This window comes from Melospiza georgiana, chromosome 4 (assembly GCF_028018845.1).
Source record: "Melospiza georgiana isolate bMelGeo1 chromosome 4, bMelGeo1.pri, whole genome shotgun sequence".
Classification (NCBI taxonomy): domain Eukaryota; kingdom Metazoa; phylum Chordata; class Aves; order Passeriformes; family Passerellidae; genus Melospiza; species Melospiza georgiana.
In genome coordinates, this window is record NC_080433.1 from 72345158 (window position 1) to 72367056 (window position 21899).

Here is a 21899-nt window from a genome sequence, read left to right on the forward strand (position 1 = left end):
ACGTCTGTTTTCCTGAGGCAGGGAGAGAAGGTGGTGCTGACACCCCACTGGCAGCATCTTCAGATTAGGGATTCTATCTGCAGCAGCTTTTGGAGGGAAGGAATGCTTTCCTCCTCTGATAGATCTGATATCACTTAACATGCAATGAAGCTGGTTCTATTTTATTATTTCAATTTCCCCAAATTACTGCTTCAATTTAAGAAAAGAAAGGAGTGCTTTTTTGGTAGTGTAGAAAGGTTCTAAACAAAGTCAAGAAGTGTTTGACATATCTCCAAATTTGAAAATGTCCTTTTCTTCACATGCCCTGTTTAAATCCCTTCATTTTGACAACAGAACATTTTATTGCTTTCCCCCCCCTGTATTTCCACGAGCCGCTATAATGCAGATCGCCCCACAGAGCATCTCACTCCCCTTTAACATTCCCATAAGGTCTCTGATGCAGTTGCACTTTTCAGATACATGCTTGTGTATTTTTAGCTCTCCCTTAATTTGGCAATAAGAATACCTTGCAGCTCACTGTCAGCCAGCTTTTCACAGGCTGCAGTTTAAGCACTCATTTATTCCCTAGGACATGGGAAGGGCCTTTTCAGAGGCTGACAGCACCCACAAACCCATCCAAACTGCTCATTGCTGAAATACCAGGTGGCAGAGCACAGCACTGCTGCTTGGCTGCCTTCCTCTCCCCCTCCCCCAGGAAAGCAGAGCTTATGGAGCACTTTCAAAACATCATACAATTCCCTAAGTGCTACACCCAGGCTGCGAATAAAAAAAAAGAAAGAAAAATCAAACCCAGCTTTCCCTTCAGTTCTGCAGAGTTCTACCCATGCTCTGCATCACAGAGCAGATCTGTTCTCAGAACTGAGGAATTTCAGTGCCTAGTCTGTCACTGTCAAACAAACCCTTTTTATTTCACCCCAATATGCTTTCAAGGGCTTCCTCTATCCTTGCCTCTGCTCCCTCCCTTCCTCCACCCCCAGTCCCCAGGATACTGCACATAAACTGCAGAGCTGAGGCAGGAATAAGACTTCTTCATCACCCTTTAGGATTTTTGAAGGGAGAACTTGAAAACCAGACTAGCAGGTTTTCAGATTTCTCTCATTCTCCCCAAATAAGTTCAATGCGACTAACTCCCTCCCTGTTTATTGTTATTGTGGTGTGATGAAACACTGTCAACTGATTTGTGACTATGATTTCAGGATAAAGAGGAATGGTTGCTGGAAAAAAGCTAAATTAGGCTCCCGGGGAAGGCAGAGAAGCAAAAATCCATCTCACTCAAATCATCTCCCTTCTCAAAAATCAAGGGGAATGAGGGTTTGATGTAATGAACTATATTGTGTTAGTGATTTAGAAGCATCTGTAAGCGAGATTAGTCCCTGATGGTGCTGAGCATGGCATGAGACACTCAGAACTCAGTTCTTGTTTGTGGTACAGGCAGTTCTTGGGAGGACAAGTTGTGTTATGCACTGGATCTCTTACAAACTTTTAAAGACCACCTTTCCCCCCTTTTTCAGAAGCATGCACAGAGTTCTACCAAAAACAGTAGCACAAACAGCACAAAAGGGCAAACTTGTCTCTATTTAGGAAAAAAAAAACCTGAAAAATCAGTTCAGAGCAAATTAGGCATTGGGTGCATCAGTCTGTAAAAGTAAACTGACAGTCAATATGCAGTGAACAGGAGAGTTAGGGGTCCAGGAAAAGAAAAAAAAAATACTTTTCTAGTGCTTTCCCACTTTGTAGCTTCATCCTAAAAACATTCAGAGCTCCAGTAATTCAGGGCAACACACACAGACTCAGAAGGAAAAAAAAGTTGAGGTTTCAGAAGCTAAGAAACATTTCAGAACTCATATGTAGCACATCAGGAGTCGTAACTAGTTTTAGATTGGCATGTAAATTGTTCTGTGGAAAATTCTTATTGCCTCCGAGACCCTGCTATTCTGAGTTATTTGACAGTTTAAGGGAAATCATAATTAAAAAAAGAGACATAAATAATAGCCTGTGCAGTGTGGTGCACAGAAATAAGTGGAACCATTTCATTTAAACTCTGGTGAGCTTTTAATTGCCTGGATTGCATTGTGAAGCAGCCTAACGGTTGATTGCCTCCATTATGCTCTCTTGTTCTGTGCCATTCATCCGCACAGGCTCAGCTTCTGTAGTTAACACAACAAAGTAACCGCAACTCCATAACACTCGGGTTTTTTTTTAAAAATAAAAGTAAGGATTTCAGTACGCTGAATATAGCCTCTCCTGTATACTTTTGAGTTAATTTTCCATGGTATATAACTAGACTTCACCTCCTGCCCCTTCTTCTACAGAGGAATCTGGGTTTTTTTCTTATTTTTTTTTCTTTCTAAATAAAAGATATGGGTTGGGAAGGAGGGGATAAAAAAAAAAAAAAGGAAAAGAGAAGAGGCTAGGCAAAAAATAAAAATGGGAATGCAGTCCCACAGCTGGGAGCAGTGATACAGATTAAAAGAATTTGGCCAACATGGCTAGTCGATTGCCAAGAGACACCAAACAAAAGATTTCTCTTCTTCTTTCCCCTTCTCTTTTTTGAAAGCTAGATTGGGCCTAAAAGCTTGTTTCTCTCTGTTCACTGGCCCAGAGCATCCCTGCAGGCTGTAGCCCCCTAAGGGACAGCACGGCAAATAGATGTACCCAGATCTCAGGGACTGGAGCTGCTGAGCTATGTTCCTACCCCTGGCGTGTCCCCCCCATCTCTCTCCCCCAGACCCCCCCTCCTTTTTTAGAGCAGTGGTGCTGGGAACCAATTTGATTCCCTTTTTCTCCAATGCAGCTGCAAGGCTCAGAGATACTGACATTTTTCCACTCTTATCAGTTTAATTACAGTTACCATGGCAGCAAAGTGCTAGTGCTTGGCAAAGGCCAACAAGAGATTTGCAAGACTGAGTTCAATTTTGATGCAGCTCACATGCAAAAATAAAAAAAAATAAAATAAATAAGAAACATATACTCCACAACAAAGAATCCCTTTTCGGAGTTAGACGCTCAAGCCTTTTATGCCAATTCCTTCCCGAGCATCACAAGCATGGGGAGAGGGAGGTGTCGGGGCCGGCACGTCGCGATGTTTGTTGCACCGAGCGAAAGGAATCGCTTTAAAGAGCGGTCCTACAGGGCTGTCCTAGGGGGAAGCGGTGTTTGGGCTCTGCTGGCAGCACACGCCGGCAGCGCGGTGAGGATGGAGGAAGAGGAAGGAGAGGAAGGAGGAGCCCCCCCGCCTCCCCCCGGAGCGCGCAGCGCCGGCCGCCGCCGCCTTACCAAAACTTTTCTCCTTTTTCTGCATGAGTTGATTTACGGGCGCCTGGAGAGCTCCTTCTCATTGAAGCACCAAATCCCGGCAAAAGTAGCGAGCGCTTCCTCGGCTCGGGTCAAGTGAGCGGGAGCGCGGCGCGCCGCAGCGGGGGCGGGGGGCGGCGGGGCCGGGGATGAAGATGAGGATGAGGATGGGCATGGACGGGGGGACGGCACACCCCGAGCGGCGGCGGCGAGCGACAAAGCCACATGCTGCCCTAACTCTGCCGTAAGCCTATAATCCCAGCGGTCTCTTAGCTTTGTTGTAACAAATGGGTTTGATTAAACTGTCACATGCGGCGTTAGCATACCGTGTCGCGCTCGCCGGGGAGGGAGAAGCGGGGGGAGAAGAGGGGAAAAAAAAAAAAACAAACAAAAATAAGGAAAATAATTTAAAAAATAAAAAAGAGGAGAAAAGAGAAATGCGGGCAGACAGAAGTAGCGCTGCTGCCCTTCCCTCTGGAAGAGGAAGGGAGGACGCGGGAGCCCGGAGCCCGCAGCCCGAGCGCGTCCCTGCCGCCCCCCGGGCTCCCCGCCCCGCTCTGCCCAAAGGGTTAACCCTGCGCCGAACCAGCTGCAAATTAAACTGCTGTACGGGGAGGCTTGTGGATTAAAGCCGGGCAGTGGGAAATTAACCGACTCCCTTGGTAATTGAGAGCGTGTTTCGAGAAGCTCTGGAAGAAGCAAGAATAATAATAACAATAATAACGGGGAGGGGGGTAGTGGCGGGGCTGCAATTCATTGTTAACTTTGACTGCTATTTCTCGAGACGTGCAGTCGGAGGGGTTTCGCTCAGCATCCTCCGCTTGCATGTATTTCATGTCTCATCATAAAAATAATGAAGCCTCACATGATTTAAACAAAACAGTCTCAGCAGAGCTGCAGCTCGAGTGAAAGTTGCAGTGCAGAGATGTGTGTGTGTGTATTGCAGCCCCGGCTTATGACTCAGAGAGGGAGAGAGAGAGAGAAGGAGAGAGAGAGAGTGATGCAGGCACACATACACAAATGACCCAAAGCTTATGTACACAGTTGCCTCACTTACCTTCTCAATTAAGCGATACAGGGGAGGCAGTTCAATAAGCACAGTGGCTGCTTTGTAGCTCTTCTCCTTGGAAAAGGTCAAAAAGAAGCATTGTTTGGGGAAAAAAATAAAGAGGGGGTGGGAGAGATGGGGAGGGAGATCGCTATTCTTTAAGTTTAAAATAATGAGGTCCTCAAGGATCCGCCAAGTAATTGTGTTGACCGCATCCGAGCTACAGGTGTCCTCCTTTTAGTATCTTGCAGTCCAAGGCTGTCTGTCTCCGTCCTGGCTGAAGACAACTTACCTAAAGCAGCGTGTGAGGAGCCGAGTTGAATGAAGTCAGGGCTTTATCAGCTGCAAAATGCAATCCCTTACCAGCCAGACATAATACAGCAAAAGAAAAGGTCACTCAGTTATTACTGAGCCAGCAGAGCCCAGGCAGCTCTTGTGGAAGACCACAGAGAAGCAGCTCCCTTCCGATTTAAGGCTATTTACCTCTCTCCCCCTCCACCCACCCACCCACCCTTCCTCTCCCCCCTCCCAACTCCCCCTTTCTCTCTCTCTCTCTCCCTCTCGCTTTCTCTCTCGTTCTGCAGCTCGCTCAAGTACAGCCGCCCTCGGAAAGTGCAAAGCAGCCAGGAGACAGATTGGGCTTTGTTGGTAATTTCCCATGGTGAAAATTTACAAGCCTGCAAGTGCAGTCAGCAAAACCACATGCATATGCTAGACACAAACACCAGGGACACACACGCACATGCACACACACAAGTGACCTCTGCCGAAGCGGCTCGGGATCACCTTCCCAGAGAGTGCTCCAGCAGCACACCCGGGCAGCCAGGGGAGCCCCAAGCCCCCCACCCACCACCACTCCTCCCAAAATACTTGGCTCCAACAAAACCAGAAGTTGCCCACGCAAAAAAAGAGGGGAAAAAAAAAAAAAAGGCAAGATACATATCTCTCTATTAATGAGTAATGAGAAAAATCCCTGAAGGCGAAAACTCTGCCTCTCTCTCGTGTGCTAGGTTTGAGCTGCTCAGTGGAAACTCCACTGTGAAAGTTTCCTGCTGCCCGCACGGTCCCTGGCTGTGCCACCCCCGGGTCCCACCTGCCACATGCCACCCCCCGACTGCACTTTTGGAGCTGAATGCTGAAGGAAGCCAAGCCATTCCCCCCTACAGCATCCTCGTCCCAGGAGCTGAAGGCAGATCCTTATCCTCTACCTAGTGTTGGAGGGGGGGAAAGATAATAGATATGGGGGTTGTTAGAGGTGCTGAGCACCCCGACCACAAGACAGACAGACACACGAGAGGTAGAGCACACTTTGATACCCAGTCATGCTCACAGATGACTGTTTCTTCGTGTTTTATAATAAAGATGTTGAGCCTAGCCTACTGTAAATAAAGTTAAAAAAAATCCAAAGCATCTTCCTCTAAGAGCCATCTGCAGTTGGAGAAAGACCAGATTAAGAATTTGTGAATACAGTTTTCAGACTTCAAAGTGAATATCTGTTGTCTGCTATTAGAAGCACCACGCTAGATTTCCACAAAGCTTTGAAAGATGTCAGCTTACAATATACCCTAAATTTGAATGACACTCATATTATAGAAGTCTTTCAAGACCCAAGAAAGATTTTAAAGCATTGAAGTGCCCTGCCATCTACACCCCTCCCTCATATAATCCAGCAGCTCTAATAAAAATCAAAGCAACCTCAGAAATGTATATGTTTAGGACAGGTTCCACCACCTCCCCCCCCCCACACTGTAAGCTCCTCTTTTTTTTTTTTTTAATACATATAAATATACATATATAAAGGTTCCTGTAACAAGCATACTGTGCAATGAACAATTCCTGAACCTCTTTGCCCCCTCTCCCTCTAAGTAGCAACAAAACTCAGCCACGACCAACCTGAGCAAGAACCCGAAAAGCACAACCAGAGGCAGCAGACTAACAGAGCCCCTTTCTGCTGATTTGATCTGCACACAGAGAAAAGCCAAACTTAACAGAAACCTGCTCCTCTCCTGCACGCACCCATAGGCTCAGGAGAGCCTGACTTGCCTCTGTTTATAGACTACCTCTGCCACAGCCACTCTGGAAATACAGCAGTGCGAGTGTGCGTGTGCCTCTCTCCACCAATGCACTTGGAGAAGGAGAAGAAAAGAGGGAGGGAGAAGTTATGTGTGGGGAAAGGGAGAAATAAAATCAAAACAAATGGTACAGCTAATGAGGACAATTAAATTAATTATGTTCAAGGAGATGAGATTTTTTTTCCCTCCAACTGTATGATCTGTTACCCCTCGCTGGCAACTGCTGCTCTGTAATTCATGGCAACTGATTAGTGCATCTATGCAAATCTTTGTTTAAATCATTCAACTAATTAAATGATGGGATTATTCCTCTGCCTACGGTGACATCATTCGCAGTAATTAGTACTCTATTTGGACTGTGGCAATAAGATACCCGATGTCAACACCAACCTGCAAAGACATTAACCACTTTGTCACTTTGTGTGTGTGTATGTGTGTGCATGTGCGGGGAAGAGAAAGGAACAAACACCCAGATCTAATTGCATCTTCCACCCCTCTTTACACTCCCCCCGCCAATCAAGGATTCTTAAAAAAAAATAAATAAAAAAGCCCCAAAAAAAAAAAAAAAAACCTACAAAAAACAACTTACTGAATAATATGCCAAACCACATGTGTAAAGGAATAAAATGGAATAGTTAACATTCAGCTCCATGCCATTCATTTCCCCCTAAAATGTAATGATAATTAGATGGGTCATAAAATGCTCTTCTTTTCATTATGACTGATGAAATGCATTAAAGCTGACAGGGTATTACCTGACAGTAATTAGGTTTTGTCATGAATTAAATTATTTGAAAGCAGGCTATCTCCCCAATCATGCAATTTACAGCAAGATTTTTTTTTTAATCTGTGCTACAGAAGAGAGAAAGAGAGATAGAAAATAGCAGTTTTTCTCTTCATAATCATATGAATTATTCACAGAAAAAAAAATCATCAGAAAAAAATCGTGCAGATGAAGAGGCTTGCCACTTAATGTACTGCACAGATGTGATCATCAGCGGTTGCCGACAATGAAATATACAAGTGCACACAAAAGTGATCTGGTGAACAAGAGGTGGAATTTAATCATCTTCTCCTGACACTTGCGCGAAAAACACCATTAACCCTCACCAAGTCCCCTGTTTTCCCCTGCCCACCCCCTCCCCATACACACGCACACAAAAAGTGAAAAGAAAAGAAATTGTGCTTTTGTTTACTCAGCCAAGCTAAAGGTTGGTTCCAGCCAGCCAAGCAATTTCTTCATTTCCAGTGTAAACTATCCAGTTTAATTACAGATCCCTAGAAAAATCTTTGCTAAAGGATTGCTGTAAAGACCTAGGGGTTTTTGGTCCGATTACCCTTTGCTTGAGCCTGTGTTTCAGCAGCTCATAATACTTGCCATTTGATAAAATTTACTTAATTTTTTAAAAGGTTTTCTGTAATAATCTCAGCCCTGTATCTCTACAGAAGAGTGAGGAAAAAAATAGAATAACTTACCTTTTAGAAAAAGAAACCCTCCACAGGAAAAAAAAAAAGATTCAAAAGGTTTTTTTCTTTTTCTTTCCCCCCTAAAGTTTTCAGCTCACTCTTTTGGGGGGGAGGGAAAAAAATAAGAAAAAAAAAGAACAAGAAGAGACTTCACAGTTTGAGCTTTTTCTCCCCGTTCAATAGTCAGATATTTCTGTATAGTCCAAAAGATGCAGGTGAGATGCAGTCTTTATTGTGCAACAAAAATATACAGAACACAAGCAAACCCAACAGTTTGATTTCTGCAAAGTCCAATTAAAAATAACAACAAAAACTCAGTACAATGGGGAAAAAAAAATGGAGCTTGTACTACTCCCCACTTCTCCCCCTGGTTTAATTGCACCAGCATGGATGAAAGGAGCCCCTGGCTTTGCTTTCCCCTTTTTTGTTTCCTTCCTCCCTGTCTCTTCTTCCTCCTCACTTTCTTCCCCAGCTGAAAAGAAAACCTGAGTGGGCCAGTTCTGCTCCTCCAGTATTTAAACACCTCACCAGGTCCCTAGTTAGCAGCTTCCTTCAGCTCATCCAAGAAGCTGACAAGTACTGTTAGAGGAGGCTGTACATGTTGCTCTAATGGACCTCATTAAGTTCTACTTACAGATGTTCTCTTAACATAATTGATCTGCGGTGAGTTGAGAGGACTGCAACTTATTCCCTAGCCCCCAATTATGGTTGGGTAATTAGATCCCCAACCTCCAATTTTTCACATTCACCCTTCTAACATTCCAAAATATCAAAGTATCTCTTTCTCACCAAAGCTCCCCCCCTTACCGGACTCCACTCCACTCACTGTATTGACAGTTAGATCTGCTCTAACCTTTGTAGTGACGCCAGTTTTAATGGTGCATTCAGTCCATTGACAGAGCTCTGGATTTTTTTTTTCCCCCCTTCTCTCCTTTTCTCTTTTCTTCCTCTCGCTCTCTCTTTTTTTTTTTTTTTTTTAACCCTCAGAAACAAAAGGGTGAAAAAAAAAAAACTAACTTGTATAGTTTGTACTTTTGATAAAAGGTTCCACTGATGAGCTTTGGCAGTGGAGGTTCTTTTCTAATGTCTTTTTATCTGTATTAATTCCTCAGATGAAAACTTTAAGGAACAATGAAGGAGAGAGGTACTGCTCTGAAACGGTGAGAAGAAAAAAATTACACAGCACACCTGGGACAGATGAAGCCAAACTAGTGCTTTTATAATGCCAATCAGCAGGGCTGTTATCATCCCTCTAATTAGGAAAGCAGCCTAAAACAGAGAGCACTTGGGGAAATGGTAATGTTATGGTTTTGCACTTAAAAGGGGAGACATTTCCTGCACTGTAAGAATCCAGGATTGGGGCTGACAAGTCCTTTAATTAATGGGCAGGATTCCCTGCGTGTGCAAGTGTGCGTGCATGTTTCAATTCATAAAAGTGGACAAAGGGGGCTATTTGGGAGGGGTGGGGTGGAGGCAGGGGGAGAGAGGCAGAAAAAGGAAAGGAAAAAACAGTCCATTAGTTTGAAGGAGAACAGAGTTCACAGCTACCTTCATTTTATTTAACCCCCAAAGGATTGAAATGTGGAGCTGCAGCGAGCTGTTTGCCAGAGATTTGAAAGCTACAGTAGGAAAAAGCCCAAGGCCATCAGACAAACAAAAAAGTTTGGGAGAGAGCACATCCTGAATTTGATAACACCTCCCCATCCCCTGCATTGGTGGGTCCCCTGCCTCTCCCTCTCCTGCCTGGAGCTCCCTGTCCCAGCGCAGCACACGGGCTTTCCGTGGCTGCACGCTGAGCAATGAGGCTCATTTCCAGCACTCACTGCATTCCTCAGTGCCCTTGTGCAGGGACCCTGCCCTCCTCCCAGTCACCCACAAGGAATCACTTCAAGGGGGGAGGACTCAGGGAAAGATTTGGATGCCAAATGGTTTGTTTTTGCTGTTACGTTGGATAAGGGGGACAGGCGAGATAGCGGGGATGCATCCAGAGAAGGCTGTTGTCAGGTTAAACAAAATAAATAAATAAAAGTGCAGACCCTTCGGAGTTGATGATGTGCCTAATCCTTCAACTTCAAGTGGGCCTGCTTGAGGAAGCCGGGGTGACAGCTCAGCCCCAGCGCTTGACGGGCGAGTGACATCACTGGGATTCTGAGCTGTGAAAGCACCGCCGTGCACAGCAGCTCTATTGATTTTGGGGTCCAATCCTACTTGTCCCGAGGAAAGCCATCCCAGTGAGGTCAGTGGGACTGGTTTTCCAAATGAGAATTACTCACACGAGCAAGGGTGGCGATGCAGCAACATTAAATCAATACAGCAGTGGCGTTTCCTCGCGCTGGCTACCGAGCCAATGGATTTTACACCCCTCTCACCCTTACTCTGCCAAGTAAGGGCTTGGGAAAGGAGCTACTCACTGATACCAGCAGTTGTGAAAGCAAGCTTTTTTTTTTTTTTTTTTTACGAAAAAGTGCACCCATGTAAAACTAGCTCCTGTGCTTGTAACAGATTATACAGAACACTGAGTGATAAATAGAGTCATGTATCTTGTATCAGACTCCAGACTGCAGCATAGGAGTCACTGAAGAGCATTATCGGAAGTAGAGCAAGATCGTTTAGAGGTTGAAGAATTAAAATAAAAAAAATAAAAGAAAGGAAAGATAATCCATTCAACCAGCACATTTTGAAACCAAGATGTGATGGAGGTATTTCAGTGATTTTTTTTTTTTTCCTGGCAACATAAATTTAGAGAATTTAAATAAATCTCCTATATTTAATCTAAGAAAGATAAACGTAACTGTTCCAACTTTTTTATTGACCTCCTATTAGCAGTTTCAAGTATTATTCTAACACAGAAACTGAAAATTCAGTTGTTCAGTGTCCAAAGATCAATCAAGAAGGTTCTAATAGAGGAGAGAGATTTTACTTTTCTTGACTTGGTTTCTTTTCAATTTTAAAATCAGTAATAATCTTGGATCTTGTCATCAGAACTTACAGTGAATAGGTTCACCTTTTTGCACTGAAATCCTTTGTCTTTCAGCAATGACCACTAATTTTAGCACAATCCCCTTAAAAGATATTTGGCAAATAAATTATGACCCTTTTTTAAAGCTCCAATCAAGGGAAAAACTCCATGAAGTTCCACTGAAATCACTGAGACTTTGGGCAATGGATTGAGCTACATGTTGGATTGGGGCCATGTAGGAATTGCACAAAATGAAGGCACTCTCATAAACAGAATGTAAAAAACAAAAATATCAAACTGAGGCTGATGAAGAGTAGTCCACAAAGATCACTCTCAAGATACTAGGGGTGTTAGAGAAATTAATTTATTTGCCAATGCTAATTTTTTAACATTTCACCTGATAGAGATTTTATTTAGCTCCTAAAAGGTTAAAATTTAGGTGGGGAAAAGATGAGAAAGGATAAAAAGCCCATCTGGCCTTAAAAAAAAAAAAAAAGTGTACCAATTTTTAACCCAGATTTGAAAACTGCCAAGTTATAATAAACACCTGGAAACCTGGGTTTATAATAGAAACTGCAAGTGACCTCTTGTTACAATGGAGCCTGGACAATAACAATTTACAGAGCAGCTGAAAGTCATTCATAACCAACTGAATAAACTGACTCTGAAGTAGGAGAAGCAACAGTGTCGGTGAGAATGTGGTTCAAAGACTAACGCAGCAACTGGTGAGATTTTCATAGGGAAAAAATTAAAGCCTTGCCAGTTTTCTAAATGGCTTTTTTTGGGCACATTGCCATCTCCTGCCACTCCCCCCTTCCCTCCCTTGGAGGATATCAAAATACAGGCAGCTTGTTCTTTCTAAGGCTAAAATTCCACAAACTACAGTTTCGATCCCAACAAAGTAATCACTGTCATGGTACCAGGGCCTCACTTACAGAGCCCAGCCAGTTTAGGGACTGGCATCAAGTTTCTCTTTCACAATTATTATATCCTTTGTCATGCTGGGCATTCTCTGTACACACACTCTTTGAAAAACAAAGCAAAAGGACATCCATAAATAAAAAGTGATCGCTTACGTCCAAACCCTCCCTGTCAAGTTCTAAAGTGGAGAAGCCATGTGTAAGGAGAAAAAGGCATAGAGCAAGGAACTTAAAATGCAACGTGGCTTATTGTCCCCACAGAAACAACTCAGGGCAAAGTTTGCCAAAGTACTTCAGAGGTTTAAGAAATAATCCTATTTCCAAAGGTCAGTTAAGAAACAATGGGTCTGTCCATCCACTTGCAATGAAACCTGTGCCTTGGAGGTCAATGGGAATACACAGAGAAAGTGGAGTTAAAAAGCTCTGTGAGTCTCTATGGGATCTGGGTGTAGTTTTTTCCTTTTTGCCAAGGTTTGACTTACTGTTACAGAACATCATTTCATTTAAATGCTGCAGCAATGAGTACACACCTTCAGTGTCCATATTGTCTCCAACTAAACCTCAAATTCAAAGCCTCTTTCCCAAGATACATTACAGATTTCTGCCTTTTCTTTGCATCTCTCCAATTCTTTCTGAACCCTACCAGCACGTGGAGCCCTCAGCTGTAAGCTAAGCAGGCAATGTGGTCCCTGTCCTTCAATAATTTCAGGCTCTTCTGTGCAGGATCGAGACTGGTACCTACAAGTTGCACAGAATCCTTTAAGGACTTGGTGGGAACACTGAAACTTCATGGTTCAGTTTGTGTCCTCTGCAGAAAGGAAATGGGGTGGGAGTGCTTGGCAGTAGGTACCAAAGTAGGAGGGCCAAAGATAAGGATTATGTGTGAAAGTTTTTTTTTTTTTTTTTAAATATCCTGCAAGGGGTCAGTCTTGGCATCATCTTTAGGGATATAATGCCACCTACTGAGTAGCCACCAGTGCAGCCTGGAGCTCCCAAGATTCTCCCAGGGGATCCACAGTTATGTATTTATCCAACCTTGACCCTACCTAACATGTAAGATCAGAGCCCCACCAACTGGGATGGCTCTAGGCTATTTGCCAATAATTATCTCTGCTTACTGATGAATTTATGAAAACCACCAGTTTTGTGGGCACCTGGTACCCAAGCAGAGAAACAGCCATGACCAATTTTGATTTTATTGCAGGGGGAACCCTATAATAACTGTTTTGAAAATATCCTGACCATCACCATACATGATTTCTCCCAGGGACTCAGACACTCCATGAGGATTCAACAAGAATCTGGTAAGAGATTACAAGGTAAGAGAATACAAGGAGTAGCAGAATGAAGAGATGAGAATTAGAAAATCCAAAGGTAACAATTAAGAACAATTCTTGTGTAAAAACCAAAGACTGATTCATCCCCTAATAAAATCATGCTGTAGCACAGTCCTAAAGTAAGAACCCATACCCTTAGTCCAACCATGGAACAAGGACTCATTCAGTTATGAAACATCCCATTTTTTCAGTTTTAGGCCTTATATAAGGTAGCACCTTCAAACCCCAGAAGTTGTACAAACCCAGGTGTTCTTTCCTTCCTCCCCGTGGTGTGCTTACCTAGGTATGCCAGTCATTCACAAAGAAAGATCAATTCAGTACTTCAAAATCCTCATGAGAGAGAGGAGATTCATCCCATCTCAAAAAGAGAAAGATAAACCACTGACACTGCAGCTTTCAACTGGGCCTTTCCACTTCAGGCAGCTAACATTTCACAACTCTTTTCTTTTTTTTTTTTTTAAACGTTTGGTATCTCGTGGCTCTTTATATGCTGAAAGCACTGTTCCTATTCATTTCAGGTGGGAGTATTTGGCACCTTTGCCAACCTGACCCCAGGTGCCTTGCATCAGGAATTCACAAACAAAGAGCACACAGTTAGTAACTGTACAAAGGAATAAAAGAGATAGAATCCTATTTATTTTTCAGTGATAAAAACAGGATACTTCGACCAGAAAACTATCCTTGTTTTTCTGTTGTGACACCTTGTGTTAATCAATTTGCGTCTCTCCCAGATTACAAGATATACATCCTATAGATGCTAGCCTTTTCCACCATAAAGTTTTTTCCCAAGGTAGTTTCTCTCATGCAGTGAATTAGACAGGTGATTGTGTTATTAAAAGCTAAAAGCAGTGTAATTATTTGTATTCATAAGGGAAGTAAATGGAGGTTGTATGTAAATACAATAATACTGGTATTTCCTGTGTGGAATACCAGCATACCTGGCTTTTCATCACATATATTTTAAATTTAGCTCTTGTATTGAAAAAAACAAAAAAGGGGGAATAAAAAAGAAGTTTAAAATTGTGAATCACATGGAGTTTGATTGTTTAAAGCAATTTTGAATCTTCAGACTGCAGGAGATCATTGATGCCAGTGGCACACCCAGCAATGTGATGCCCACTTTTGTAATACTTGTTGCAAACAATGCAGGACTACTAAATTTTGGCTGTACCATTGTCTTCCTTACCCTTTCTCTTCTGTAGGACTCTCCTGCTCCTTTTTGACTGCTGTCTTTGTCTGCCATAACTCACCTAGCTGTCTCTTGGTGCTTCGCCCTTTCACTTTCACATCCCACAGCTCTTCTCTGCCTTTTATTTCATTTTCTGCCCCTGAAAGGCTGAGCTGAGGGGCACAGCAGAGCTCTGAAGCCCCTTCCCTAAGGGCCTGGGGGGTGCCCAGGTGGGGATAGGTGAGAAACACGGGGAGTTTGCTCCCAGGCCATGGGCATGGCCACGGGGCAGCTCAGGCAGACAGGAGCGAGAAGAACAGGGAAAGGATTAGAGCCTTTAAGTGGCAGCTGAATCTTGGGAAAATATAAAAGGTAATCTCTGAAGTCTCTCCTGATGCATATGAACCAGAATCCCTGGGAGGCTCTTAACTTTGCCAAATTTGGGCAGCTTTTCACAGGGATGTAAGGCTCGTATCCCCAGCATGAGGGTGATTTTTTTATGTGACCTTTTACATCCCACTCAAAAGAAGGAGACAGAGATTCACAGTCAGGATATATTTTTTTAAAACAATGGACAAAACAACATGTTTTTCTCCTAGTTCTTTGTTCTCAGAAATAGCTAAGCAGTTTTAACTGAAACTCAGAAAACAAAAGGGGAAGAAGGGAAGCCTGAGGCAGACTTTTGCTGCAGAAAATTTCAGTGCAGATTCCGGGAGCCTAGCAAAGCTAGAAACAACTGAAAAGAGAAGTTTAAAATAGAGTGCATTAGGTACCTCTAAATTATAGACACACAGAAACTGGTGTATAGATCTGTGGCTGTTTCATTGTTTCCAGCCCTGAATTAGTGTGCTCAGATAAATTAGTGGAGATCTGCTGCATCCATAGCATTTTTCTGTCTTTGAAATTGAGACCTTATTGCAAAAGTTGCATACCTTCTCGGTGATTTCTCATGGGCATCTCCTCATAACACTGACACTCTTCTTCACAGCACAACCAATAAACTCTATTCCTCTCCTCACCCACACTTTTATAGCACTTGTCTCCTCATTGCACACAGCTGTGGCCTGTTAAGGGCAGGGCTGTTCCTAATCTTTGGTGATTAGCACAGCTGCAGCTCCTCAGGGATAAGATACCTTCTGCACTATCTTTATTTTCTTACATTCTATCTCTCCACACTAAGGCATTCATATACTAATTTACCTGTCAACTTCAGGCATGATTTATAACAAATAAAATAAAACTGGGGCCATGCACATTTGGGTAATGACCCCAGACGGGCAGCTGTCTTTCTGCTGAACCTCCACCTCCACCACTTTTAGGAACTGTGCAGATTCTTGCAAGACCTCTGCTCTGCTGCTGTCCACGCTCCTTTGAGCAACATGAGAGGGTTCTGTGCTTTGTGCTTCCCCTCAGTGTCCATTTTCCTGGGCACAGAGTGAGGAGTGTGTGCCCCTGACAATGAATTTCAGAAGGGCTGTCTCCATTCCCACTTCTGAAGGGGTACATCTCTGGCTCCCATGGCACCATATATCAGAAAAAGCCTTTGGAAACCCAGGAGTTCACTGCCAGCCACATGTGAAGTTTGTGAAGCTACTCTGGAATTTTAAATGCTTTTTGCTCAGGAACAAATGGGACGGTAAAACCGTGGAGTAATAATCAGAATAAGGTCACGGTATAAAGATCCTCTTGGAATATGAAATTTTAAGGAGAGTCTGTACGTGTTTGTTTGAGCAAGAGCTTCAGAGTAAGAGGTGGACAAAGTGTGGATTAAGACCTACATAAGGAAAAGGCTGTAATTCTAATATTAATTAGTTTCTGCATAATTAAATATTTCTCATTTTGTACAGTGGCTGTGAGCTCCCTCTGTCCTTGGCAAAGTTTGAAGTCTAATTTTATGGCTTTGACTCTTCTCTGGTGCACTGTAAGTACAAGTATATATTAAGCAGATTTACTTTTTTTTTTTTTTTTTTTTTTTTTACTTTTCTCACTGTACGTTCTGCTCTGAAATAAGTCACTTTGCTTATTGCAAGATGTTGGATGATGGTTACAGAAACAATGCTTTTCCTCACTAAAATATATGAGTGAACAGTTGAAAACACTAGAAAATGTCCACCTTTCTTAGATTTTGATGTTTGGCATCTTGGCAATCTGATACCAGTTTTATGGCTGTAGGTTATTAATAAAATTGGATTACAGAAGTTTATGAAAGATTATGTATTTTCAATTGTGGCAATCTTAGGTTATATTCTGACAACAAAAGGTGGGTTTTGTATTAATCAACTATGCCCCATCTCAGAAAAATTATGTGAATTATGCGTAGCCATGCAAATTTGATGAACTTGAGGAAGACTGACCTGTAGTCTGGGATTTGCACGCACTTTTATTTGCTGTCGTACAGAAATCAGTTTGCATGAGTGATACAAAATCCAGCGACACTCAACTCCTTCTCTCTATTTCATGTGATCTCAGTGAGTGTTGGAGACAAATGTGTGGAAGGCAGTAAAATAGTCAAGGTTCAGCCCAGGCAAGAGTGAGAGTGGTGAGAGTAAACTGGGAGAGAGAAACAGGCAGGTTCTCAACACTGAGGTTTTGTTGAGATGCTACCCAAAATCAGAGTCCAGGTTGTGGGCTTGGACCTCACAAAAAGCCTTTGGGAGGCCATCAAAATATGCTTCTCACCTGGTGGGGATTTGAATATTGTACCAATTTCCTTGGAGCTTGAGAACACTGAAAAAACCTGACCCAGTGCCCATCTCAAGCCAAAAGATGTTTTCCAGTCTCTCATAGCTAAAACATGGCAGCTAAGTCCTACGTGCACCTTTTCCATTTTATGCTTGGGTCTTTGCCAAACTTGTGTGACCTACACCTAAAATGATTCAGTGCAGACTGTGACTGTCTGGCTGTAGGATGTTACACCTCTGCTCTTTGCTGCTCGAAGCTGAGTGAAAGTTGTTGGAAATTATCTCCTTATTATAAAGCTGGTCCTTTCAGCAGGCTATTTTTTTAGGGATCTGTGTATTACCATGCATATCATCTGCAGAGATGCATAAATGATCGAGCTTCTCACTTAATAGAAAGGAAATGGTGATAGGGGGTTTCCATGAAGATTCTTTGATTTCAGAATTTATTCTCCCTGAGGTCCAAAATAGCCCAAATTTAACTTTCAGAACATGCTGCATAGCTATTTTTTGCTGAGCTTTTGCTGAGGGTTGAAGAGCATGAGGCAAGCTGGGAATTTTTTTGTGATTCTGGGCTGATTTGATTTATGTGGGCAGGGAGTTATTTGGACTGAGCAAGTAATTTTGTTTGTTATGAATATTTTTAATTAGTTATAAGCCCTCAAAACTTTGGATAAAGACATTTTGTTTATACTTGGGAGAAAAATGAATGAAGTAGATTACATATTTAAGCCTTTTTTGTAATGATTTACTCTTCCTTGTAATTGTGTGTGTGTGTGAACAGATAATCTTTTATTTTATGATTCAGTTTTCCTTTAAGTGCTTCTTCCCCTTTGCTGCCACATCAGAGAGAATCTGTTGAGTTTAATTGGGCTCTCCTTAGGCTCATGATCTTGCTTGCCAGATCAGTTTTATGAAATTCTCTTCCTTTTTTGGAAAAATGAAATGATTTGTGGTTCTGACTAAAATAGTTCTGATCAGCCTCTCCAAATTCTGAGGGCTACTCCTTGGCAGGGCAGCCTTGCAGTGCTTTAGAGACCCATCCCTTGGCAGGGAAGCAGGAGAGATGGATGCCTGCATCCTGAGAGAGATGTTACACTGTGTGGAATTCCACATTCCCTGGACATTTCACATTTGTGAAATACTGCCTAGTGGAAAATGATCTCAAAGAGATGGCGCAGCTCATTCTGACTTTTTTTTTTTTTATAAACAGGAAAATCCACAAATTAGCAGAATATTTGAATTTGTCCATCCACCTCTTTTTGCCAGTGTGAGACTATTCCCAACCTTTCATAATTAAGTGTTGTTTCATTTAAAGAATCAATGATAAATCTCTCATAAATAAACCTCATTGTCCCCTCCCCTTTCTCCATACAGTCAGTTCTTGCTTCTGCTCATCCCACTTAAACCATTCAAATCAAAACAAATATGAAAATATTTTCCTTTAATTAGTACTTCTATTTAGCTTGCACTTCTTTCACCTTTCAGTTGTCAGTAATGTGTAAGAAGATGAAAACAGAATAGAATGGAATATTTGGGCTCATATGCTGGCTTGTGCTGTAGAGGCTTTGCTAGAAATGACTAACAGCAGTCTGGTGAAGTGGGTGTACCAGCACCCAGGCTATAGGTGCTCATTTTCATGTTTTTCCATGTGGGTGGGTTTCTGAAAGCAACTAAATTACTTAGAACTAGAACTCCTAAATTGGATTGCCTTTTTAAAATTTATTTTCTTTTTTTTTTGATCCCTCAGTTTTCTCACCCAACATCTAGCACATTCTAGATCAAAACCTAAAATGCTGGCATCTTTAACCTTTGGTAGAGGGTGAGAAATTCAGATTGCAGCTTTGTCAATGCAACCAGTGTAGAAATTAAATGTATTTTAAAATTATATCTATTATATCTATATTTGATACGTGACCTCAAACATTTAAGGCTTTTTTTTGTTGATTCTGCTTATTCTGTCCCAGGATTAGCTTTATTCCACCTTTGCAGACATCTGTGTTTCAAAGGTAAAAAGTCCTAAAAACTGTCTGTGTGCAAAAAAATTGAAAAAAAAAAGAAAGCAGAGGCCAGTTAAATCAAAGAGAACTAATTTGCACAGGATCACATAAGGAAATTTATTCAGGTGAGCTGGCAAGATTTTAAAAGTAAACTTCCCAATAACAGTTTTCTTTGTCTCCATCCTTCAAAGTGATTTGGTTGTGTTTTAGGAAGCAGTTTATGGAGATACTGCTTTTCCTTTTGGGGAGTAGGGGAAAAGAATATGAGAGTCAAAAAAACCCCAAAAAAACAATGTGAGCTTATTCAGAAAACAGTAATTTGCATTTCCATCATATTAAATTGTACTGTGTGACACTGGAGGACAGCTTCTATCCTTTGTCAGTTGCTGTGGATGGGCTGTACATAAAGTTCAGGAAAGATTTCAAAGTCTGAAATGAGTTCTCCTCCTTCTCAGATCAAATCTTGCCTTTGGGAGTGTGGTCAAGTCTCCTTCCCCCAGGGTTCTCTGAGAATTTGGGAACTGTGGCTTTTCCTCTGTCCACAAAGGCAGGCTGGGCCAGAGCTGAGACCAGTCAGAGCTAAAATATTTGAGGATTGTTTGTATTTGTGGGCCTTTTTGTTTTGTTTTCCTTTGCCTTTTTCTTCCCTGGACCATTCCCTAAATGACCCTGAATATTACAAAACCTTTATATAATCCTGAAAAGAACATATTCTAGATTATTTAATTCTCAGAAAACCTCACAAAAATATCAATGTGTGAACACAGATGCTATTACCTTATGTAGACACCTGTAGAAAGAAAGTAAATATATGAATTCATGCATATCATGTAAAACCTAATCTGAAATTAGGGTAGATCCTGATAATGAGAGAAATGTCTTTCCCCTTCTACTGAGAATAGGAATCTGATCTGACACATTTTTTCTTCTTTAAAAACACCAGGTCCAATTTATTTCCTGTGACAGAAGAAAAATGGAGTCCATCAAATCTATCAGAGTGAGCCATTTTTAAGAGACATTTAAGTAAATGTACTTCTGGATATTCTCTGAAAGTGAAATAACAAGGGTGGACAGAAAAAAAAGGGGGGGTGATGATTCTAAAAGCATCTTATTATAGTTTTAATTTATATGGGCTTTGGTGCTAATGATTCATTAGGTTATGCCCTTTAAATGGTCTTGTCTTGAAAATGCCAACATTTTGAAGCAGACTAGAATATATTTCTCAGACATCAGATCTTGCACTTGCTATTAAGATAGGCTTTTATATTTTTTTCTTAATTTAAGAACATCTTGTAAATTATACACGCTGCAGAAATTTTGCAGTTTTGCTTTGTGCCTCTGGACTGACTGGGGGAGGTAGTAACACTTTGAATTAATGTCTGTGTTTCATTACTTGGAGTAATGCTGCGGTGATGAGATATCTGCATGGCTGAAAGAGATGAACCTGCATTCTCATTTCAAGTCCCAGCTGAACACAGAGAAAAGCAGGAAAATACAGGCACATGCAGGACTCTGAGGGAAATAATGTAGGGTCTGATGAGTTACTATTGTTTTTGGAGTTTCTGGTGTTTGCATGACAGGATAAGTTAGCATTTTCCTTGTTGCCTTTATGTCAAGTGTTCCAACAGTGTAAGGAAGAGGCTCGCTCCCTTGCCTTACTTTTCATACAGGTTTTTATTTTTGGTGATGACCTTTTTCAGCATCCCTGCAGCTCGTGGGAGCTGTGGTCACAGGACACACACACTGCACAGACCCAGAAAAGCTGTGGGGATGGGCAAAGGGGAGAGAAAAAAATACTCTCTGGTCATGGTAATTTAATGTTGAAGCAAGAGGTTTTTTGGGTGCCTTGGGAAGAGCTTAAAAGAAGGAAGGTAATTGGCATGGCTTTGTGGGTGTGTGTGGAGAACTCTTTCAAAAGCTGTGTATAATGGGCCATTAGAGAAAGTATACACTGGCAGTCTGGAAATGTGACAAGTGGCTTATAAACAAGAGCACTGTGACCTGGTGGTGAAAGAGAAATCACAGTGCGGGGGGAAAACAAACAGCTCCTGTCTGGCACAGCAGAAAGGAGGAACCAAAGAGCACAGCGAGAGAAATTACGTGGGCCCGTCCTAAAAGAGCAGAATTCAGATAATGGACTCCACAGCAGTGTTTTGCATGAATATAAAGGGAATAAGTTTGCACAAGGTCAAGGCCAGAGGGAAGGACAGTTGCCATAACTGGGAAGTAATTGACATGGATGTACAGCAAAGTGGATCTCAGGTCTGGGAAGGAGTTTGAGCATGAGGGTTTAGAGTCCTAAGCCAAAGCTGATGACCAAATTATTGACCTTCTGATAGAACCATGGTCATGTTCCCAGTGCTTGGTTACAAATGGAGGGTGTTGAGTCTGCAGCGGGGGTGATACACCCATGAGAAGGAAACTGGCTCAGATCCTGACTTAGGCAGGAGAGGAAGGGTCTAGAAAAGAGAATTGGTGGATTTGTGAACTGGTTGGGTGTCTACATCTCTTAAGAGAAGGGGTTAATTAGAGGGGTAGTTTGCCTTCACTGGAAAAAAACCAAAATAATCTATGGTGGAAGGTCACCTGTACTGGATATTGTGTGGAGCTGGCACTGAAGAGTTGATACTTCATAAAAAACTTGATTACATGTTTGAATCTGCAAAAATAGTCTAGTAAGCTTAGACTGCTTCTGAGAACACTTGCAGTCCTGATGAGCATTTCACTAAATTCTGTAGCAATGACCATAATTTAGGATGTGATCTCTGAACCTGTCCTTCAGGAGTTGGGCTGCCCCCCAAGCCCCTCTGTGAAACCAAAAACTTGAAGTATATTGATAGAAATGAAACAAGGTAGAAAGAACAAAAATCGCCTTGCTTATTTTTCTTTCTGAGAATGAAGAAATGAGACATCTCAATGAATAGAAGGGATTAAAGAGGAAAGGATGCATTTATTT

General features: G+C 42.1%; 1 protein-coding gene across 4 annotated transcripts in view; it reads right to left on the bottom strand.

The window, feature by feature from the left end:
• LMO3 (LIM domain only 3) overlaps window positions 1-4830 on the bottom strand; it is a 58963-nt gene extending 54133 nt beyond the window's left edge. The window contains exons 1-2 of one of the 4 annotated variants that reach the window (XM_058023732.1): window positions 4635-4830; window positions 4352-4417 (exon numbers count right to left, since the gene is read on the bottom strand). Coding sequence is in view for 1 of the 4 variants with exons in the window: in XM_058023730.1 (XP_057879713.1) it covers window positions 3277-3301 (25 nt within the window). In the remaining 3 variants the exon portion in view is untranslated. Of the gene's footprint in view, window positions 1-3276; window positions 3394-4351 lie in introns of those variants that run through there. The other 3 variants (XM_058023733.1, XM_058023731.1, XM_058023730.1) reach the window with 3 other exon arrangements.
• Between the last annotated feature and the right edge of the window lie 17069 nt (window positions 4831-21899).